Here is a 7,864-nt window from a genome sequence, read left to right on the forward strand (position 1 = left end):
ACACACACCACACCACACACACGCACACACACACACACACACCACACACACACCACACACACACACCACACACACACACACACACACACACACACACACACACACACACACACACACACACACACACACACACACCACAACCTGCATTTTAAGTAATAAAACGAAGTTCGTTGGATGGACGAGAACGTCGCCAAAGAACGAGCAGCAGGGGCTGATTAAGTGACGGGCTGGTTTAGTATACAGTATATTTCCACGCGCGCATTGGTTTACTTTTTGCCGATGTTCGATTTCACCAACTTATCCCTGTTATCAAGTTATCTTTCAGCGCAAGCCATTCCTATTGTATTTGTTCTGTTCTGTTATAAATGGTTTGCTGTGAAGAGATTGAAGAGTACCTCGGTTACTCAGTTTTTCTATATTAGACAGTGAAAAATATAACTGAATAAATGACAATGCTCAAATAAATAAAATAAATAAGAATTGGACGAAACATATAAAGATAACAGCATCACAATAAAGAGTTCACTGACCTCTGTCCAAGTCGCTACCGAAATTTCTTGAACGCTGTCTCCAATTCTTCAGGGAGCAAAACGTGTCTGATTAGATTGCGCGCGCGTTGCAAATAATGTAGTACATCCTCGAATGTACGCTAGCAAGAGCGATCAATCTTGAATGTGCGGTGGGCCATGGATAAATAATGGACGCACTCGACCCGTGGGATTAAATTATACCGACGACTGGGTTAGCCGCTGTCGTTGTGAGGTGAGTGTTGCATGCATTTCTTGGCACAAGTTGACCCGATAAATTCATGGCTTACGCTTTTGCCAGTGTTTAATCACTCACAGCGTGACAATATTGAACTTCCCTTCTTTACCTTCTGTACATGCAGCCACCAACAGTTGGAATCAAGGTGACAGGTGAGCGATTTGGCTTCCATTGTGTCGTAACCGGCAGATTTAAACACCTATTCCGCGTTTTTACGCCTACTTTTCTTTTGCGCCTGCTTTATACTTCCTTCACATCTCCTATAAAAGCACCAAAATTTCAGTTTGACAACGTTTTTTTGAGAGATGACTCGTATTGTTTTGCATTGTCACTAATTGAAAGTAATAGTGTAAAGCAGTTACAGTTTACACACGTATCATTACTATGTGTTGTAAAGCGACTAGGATAAGATGAACCGAGAGGCTTAATGTTTTGTTTACTTACAATCGTATGAAGCCAACAATCAATGAGACTAGTGAAAACACAGGGGAATTTAACTGGTCTTGTTAATTTAAAAGTAAAAAAATACGCACACGGGAAACAAAAGTGGACGAAGATACAGCTACGGCATGCGGTAGTAAAAGCCACATCTTCCATATATGATTGCTGTCACATTCGTGTGAGGTATATACGAAATAGCGAACGCGATATAGCATCACGCTGTCGAGAAAACAGTTGGATAGTTCCTGATAACTTACAGTCATTTACGATCAAAGCATAGACAGTTGGATATGAGAAACATTGTAGAGGAGGCCTACAGTTTATTTTAGACTATAAGGGTTTCTTCAAAGCATGTCGAAGAAAACAACTACTAGTCTTGTACCGTACTGCTATGTGCCGTAGTGGGATACTTTCTATACTGGTGAATGGCGCAATCTACTACAATGACTCATGTCGAAAAATGTAGCGTGTTAGCAGACAAAGGCGCAAAAACAGAGACCACAACACGAGCGCTGTGTTGAAGGGAACACTACACAGCGCTCGTGTTCTCTTCCTATGTCTTTGCCTGTTCATGCATTAATTTTTCGGCGTAAATTAATAACAACTTGCTCAGTTTACTCTTCGTACTGCAATGAACTATGGAGGTTGGGATTCGATTTTTAAATCACATTTTTCTCGCCCGCTTGTTTCATATGCTACAACAGTAGTAATATTTGTGGTTAAGAGCGCTCTACACTACTACTTGCGAAAGCGATCATTGATTCAAACCACGTTTTGTTCCAAATTTTCTTTAAAAATTCTCTCATTTCCCTCACTCATCTCAATTCCTTCGTCATGTGATTCATACTTCTGTAATGTTTGACTTTGGAACTCGATGCAGCCATCCCAATGAGAACGAAGACCTCAACACCGACTTGAGAGGTAAGTTACAAACGCTCTTCAGATCGTGGGCGAATCTATTTGCCGAGCCTGGGTCCCGCCGCGTGCCTGCTTTCGGTTAGTGGTGGCGAGGGGCACGTTAAAGTTCAAAAACCAACATATGGCTGTACAGGAAGCCTTAGGTCGGGGGCTCCTATATAACCACATGGGAAAGGAGAAATCAGTTTTCTCAGCAACCACACCAAATTTGACCGAGGTTTGTTGCATTAAAAAAAGATCTTTAAGATCTGGTGACTGTTGTAAACAAGTTTTTATTAAAGCCGTCAAGGTTTTACCAAAATTCTGCAAATTGTGCCAATAGTTTTGAAAGAACTTTATGCGCACAAGACGAGGACAGAGAGGAGGCTAAGACACACTGTGATCGTGCGCCTTAGACTCTTTTCTGTCCTCGTCTTGTGCGCATGAAATTCCTTCATGTCTTACCAACACGCCCAAACAGTCACCGTAGTGTACCTAATAGTGCACTTAAAGTGGACAACATTGATATATTATACACAATTTTGCAGTGCATCATTCATACGTGAGAATGAATTTTACGGAACCCTTGTAAACAAGGTAACAAATTCTCGTAAGATATGTATTATTTATCAAATTAGTCTGCTTTGGATGTTCTAACGGATGCAGTTTACAGAACTGCATATTGGCTCCACTTAATGTACTTTTACTGTTTTAGAGAAGCGTTTTTATGTTTATACACCTTTTACGGTTGTAGCTTTTTAATTTACTAACACCACTAACTAGTTTTTTTAGCTATTTTTGTTGACCTTTTATCGTATACACTTTTATCCCCTTATGCTTTGGTTTTGTAACCCCTTTTTTGAGGTACATGTCACTAGCATTATTAAAAACTCTGTTCTTGGTGCAGGGTTACAGATTTGTTAACTTCATGCTTCCATTTTTTTTTCAAGCTTCCCAATTTTCGGCAACGTTTGTAAAACAATAAGGGTCCTAAATGAAGATTCCGCCTCCGACAGTTACTAGAATTTTACTTTCTCTTCAAAATGTGCAACAAATTTTATTAAAATCGGCCCAGGGGTTATCTCGCAAAAGCCTTTCGTGTTTTACATGTATGAGAATAGGCGCCAGCATGGCCCTCAGGGCTCAATTTCACAACTGGATTCCTACTATTCTGCTCCAACAAGTTCACTGCTGTTTCTAACCCATCGTATTCAACCTTATAGTTCTAGATATGGTCATATGCACATCTCTAGCGTTGGCTATGTTAGTTTTCGCTAGAACACGCAAATTGAGTACATTGTCCACAAAAGACAGGAGAGGGGGGGTAGTACGATGAGGCAGAATTAGGAAAAATAATTGTTGCATTTCGCAGATAATATTCATTGCTGAAATTAAACTGTTTCAGACCAAGCACATAAATGTTGTAAAGCACTGCCGTGATTCGCATCGACTGTGTGTAAAACGACTCCGCCGAATAAGACACATTTTTTTATTACCGCCTGTGATGTAGTTGGGGTAGCTGTAGTAAGCAGCCGCCTTTTGGGGAAGAAACAAATTTGGTTCATAGATTACCTCCACTACTACGTCGTTTTTGTAGCTCTTTGTGTGCAAAGTCTAGTTCGCATTGCTTTCTTTACTTATTTCTCGCGGAAGTGTTTGGGGTGCGTTCATTGAAAGGAGCAGCGCTGCCTGTCGAAGGAAAATCGATACTGGAAGCGCTCGGACAAAGACTCAATGATCGGCGTTCGACGGAGCCCTGTGCAGCGCGGTAATCTTTGAGGCCTTCGATTCGTTCGCAGGCTTAAAGACAGCGGGTGCTGCGCCGGTTCATTGACCATCTCGGAATTCCTTCTCTCTTCATTTTCCAATTGAAGGATGGTCGCCAGATGGCACCGACATTACAATTGAGATGAGAGGGATGTGTTAGTGCTAGGCCCTCCACTCTGAGACAGCCATACGCGTAAAGGATATTAAAGAGGGAAGAATATTTTATTAAAGTCTGCGCATAGACGCCTCTTTTATTAACTTATGCGCAATTATAAGGTGAGCGCTACGCATAAATTGAACTAATAGAAATTATATTTTCTGCCTTGAAAAAATGCTGCTCAATTGTGCTGCATGAATGCCCTTTTTTCTGCTTTGTTTTGTCAGCAGGTCGTCATTGTTTTACTGCTTTACAAGTAATTCGGCTATTGTTCTGTTATGTCATCGTCTTGGCAGTTTGAAGATTTAGCAACTCAAAATTATGCCAACAGGCCGCGACAACCACTTCCGTTAATAACCGATAAAATTCTGAATATTAAGAATGGCATGAATTTAGACGCTACTCAGTGCCCTTCAATTCGTTCCTTAAAGCCTCTTACAGCCTGTCACCGCTATCACACAGCAGCGCTGTTCGGTGTTCGCGTTTCGCAACCACTGACCTGTAATTTTGTTATCTCGAACTGCCAAGGTCGCATCGCAGGGTAATGAATTTTCTCAGAGCACTGGGCCACAAAGGGTTCAAAAATTGTTGACGTGTATCATGTCCGTGACTATACGAGCAAGCGCAGTATTCCCGTGCATGACTATCTCGCGGTGCAGTGTAAATTACGCGCGCTATTTTGAAATGACACATTACGTCTAGTTGTAATCCGCAATATCTCAGTACCAGCGCATTTTGGTCACCTCGACTATGACGAACGTCAGCTTTTTTGGCTAATGTTAACTTTTGTCGACTTGCTTTATTTGGCTTTGGCTGCACGTTTATTAAAATATTGCAGCCGCCCCACAACCTCGCGCACTCGACTTGTACAAGCCTGTGGTCCACGCTGTTGCGGTGCGAGGCGCAGTTATGCAGCCGCTGCATCGATCGCCAACGGTGTGGTGCCAGGCGCGGCGTTTGGAGCGTGGACCAGCTCCTTTCACTTCGTACCAAGCGCCGCGTGGTTATCGACGTGTCTAGAAACTATCGAGGCGTTGCGACGCGTGGTGTAGAATATGGAAGGCAGTTAGACTACAGGTTACCATTGCAGTGACACGCTATTCTTGTTCTTTTTTTTTCTTATTGGTTGCTATGCGACCCTACATGTGAGCAACAGTCATCGGGAAAGATGGTTAGAAAGTATCTGCCTGCGCGTTAATATTGGATTCCAACGAAACTCACGCTGACTGAGCTAGCCGTAATTGCATCACTGAGCCTTCACAGGTTTAAATAAGGATTGCTCGAATCTCCAGACAATATCGTTTCTAGCTTCACGTATTGAAGGAAGTAGCTCTACGAAGCGGAAATATGCCGTGGTATTTATTTATTTATTTGTTTGTTTGTTTGCTTGTTCACTTATTGACAAAGATTATCGAATTGGTAGCGAAAATTGCGCAGTGGCGTGGAGCTATCTTACTTAATGGCGTTCGCCTGTCCAGTAGTAACTCAACTGTCAAAAGATGATCAGACTTTTCTAGGAGCCCTGAACTGCGAAATAAAGACATGTGTTCACATGAGGTGGTTGTAACAAATCCCCACGACGCCTAATTTACCACCACCAATGAAGGGACGGCACCCATTACGATAAAGGCTCACATGGTGGCATGTTCATTCGCGTCAGAGAGCTATACGAATGACCACCTTGTCTGTCAATGCCCGCACACTAGGGACGTCGCTGTGTGTAGCTGCTGGCCTTGTTCCGTTAATATGTTTTGTGCGTGTTTCTCTGGGAAAACATATTCATGGCCTGACTGCGAACGCTTTAGTACTGGTGTACAATTGAATGCTGGGACATAGCGATACGTGAACATGATGACTTCTTACGACGCACGGCGCCACCACTGCAATGCGTAGCTATGTCGGTTTACCTATCATTGTAAAGATTTCCCTATTTACTTTATTTGCACTTTCTTTCTCCAATAATAGTCCTGTAACGCGATAATGTTTCTATGGGCCTTTGTGGCAGAATCACCATCATCGTCTGTTCTCGCCGCCGTCCCGGCAACAGTAAAACGTTACGATTCATAAACTGACGCCTCCCGCATTTGAGTTTCTTTTTTCTGTTCTTCATGCGAATGACTGCCTTGTTTTCTTTTACCGTTCGTTTTTGTGCAGCGGAAAACATGCCCGACATGATAACTACGAAGCAAGTTGTCTTGTCGAAAGCTGGCTCTGACGGCACGCCGAAGATCTCCCGGTCCAAGCTACGCGCCTCTTCGCCATCCTAACCTGGGCCGTCCCCGTTGTCGTGTGAAGGAACTTGTCACATCTCAGCGGGTTCGCTGGACCACCGTCGCGGTTCTTCAAGGCCCGCCTTCATCGTCACCGTCAGTCGTCGACAAATGCTCAACCTCGTGTCGTGCCTTAAAGCCGCTTTCTCATTCGCGTCGACATGCTGAAGACCCGTTTGCGGCAGTGGACACTCGTCCTGTTGCCTCTCTCTCGGTGGTGTAAATAAAGTGAACACGTGAGAACAACAGACATTCATCCGCTTACTTACTTCCGCGCCTTGGACGAGCTGGGTTCGTCCCCGTGTTTCTGGTAAAAACGGCCAAGGGACGAGCTCAGTTCGTCGACGGTACTTTTCATTTTCTAGCAATGCACGGAAGAACCTAGGTTCATATCAATGCTTTCTCGTGCTTGTGGTAGATGGCAGCACATGAAGCAGTGCAAGAAGAAGCGAATTTAATATTTCTGAGGAACTAAACCATGTTGGCAACTGGGGTTCTGAAAAACAACTTGGCCATTTCTGGTCACAATTGCGAATAATAGCGTGGCACGGAATGGTTTTAAGATTCCTCACGTATACCACAGAAACACACACGAAGTCTGGAGAATGAATAAATGCAATTGGCTGACCTCGACCCCAAAAGGATCATAATGTCGATAAATGTCTGCGAAATAGTGCATCTCGAATGACTCTTCAAGGTTTTTTTTTCCAAGAGATCTTCTAGAAGATAGTAACACAAAGAAAGGTAGGAAGCATAGGCGTGTACCCACCTGTGTTGTGTCTGTGCAGCTGTTTTTCCACAGATTTTGAGCGATGCAGTTTCAACGGATGACCTGCTGCCTTATGAAAATGAAGATGGGTTCGGTATAACGTACATTCAATGCGTACGTGGTTTGACAGAATAAAATATAGATGAGGTGACTCCGTTGAATTAAGAGAAACTGTTTAGAAAAGCCACTCGAATCTTTGTATTTCGTTTTCTTTCATTACAACTTGAACTATAATTACAAGCTCGCTGAACAATCTTGTTGTATACGTTCTACAGGCAGAAGTTTATGGCTAAACGGTGACATTACCATCATTGCCTTACTTAGAAACACCCATTCAGGCTTGGGCACTCAATCGGTTTTGAATCCACACCGCTTCTAAATGAATTAAATAAGTGAACAAAAAAGGAAATATGTAGGCGTACAGAAAATATGAAGCACCACAGAAACTTTGCGGCGGGAAAGAAAATCCTGTCCTCGGAAGCAAAAGAAAAGGAGCAATACAAGCAGACTTCCCAAAAACACACTTGTAAAACCACCTAGTTCCTCGCCAACCTCCGGTAGTGGGTAAATAAAACAGTAAAACAAAACAAAATAAAACAATAAAATTGGGGCGGAAGCTCCCCAGGGGGGATTAGTCATACAGTGCGTAGCATTCTTTGGAATAATTACTTACGAAGCTTATACTCTACCCTTGAAACCAAGACTGCAGTGTTTTAACAATAGTTTGGGCCAAGGCGTTTCCTTCAATAATTACTAGAGGGAACTCTGGCACTCCGATCTTTGGAGTCGTGGTTAGTC

General features: G+C 43.0%; 1 protein-coding gene across 1 annotated transcript in view; it reads left to right on the top strand.

Annotated features, from left to right (window-relative positions):
• LOC119440667 (protein turtle-like) overlaps positions 1 to 6,536 on the top strand; it is a 115,420-nt gene extending 108,884 nt beyond the window's left edge. Inside the window, 3 exon segments of the mRNA XM_049662187.1 lie at positions 890 to 917; positions 2,087 to 2,127; positions 6,182 to 6,536. Coding sequence (XP_049518144.1) covers positions 890 to 917; positions 2,087 to 2,127; positions 6,182 to 6,294 — 182 coding nt within the window. The 3' untranslated portion in view covers positions 6,295 to 6,536.
• The last annotated feature ends 1,328 nt before the right edge of the window (positions 6,537 to 7,864 follow it).

This window comes from Dermacentor silvarum, chromosome 2, assembly GCF_013339745.2.
Source record: "Dermacentor silvarum isolate Dsil-2018 chromosome 2, BIME_Dsil_1.4, whole genome shotgun sequence".
NCBI classification, from domain to species: domain Eukaryota; kingdom Metazoa; phylum Arthropoda; class Arachnida; order Ixodida; family Ixodidae; genus Dermacentor; species Dermacentor silvarum.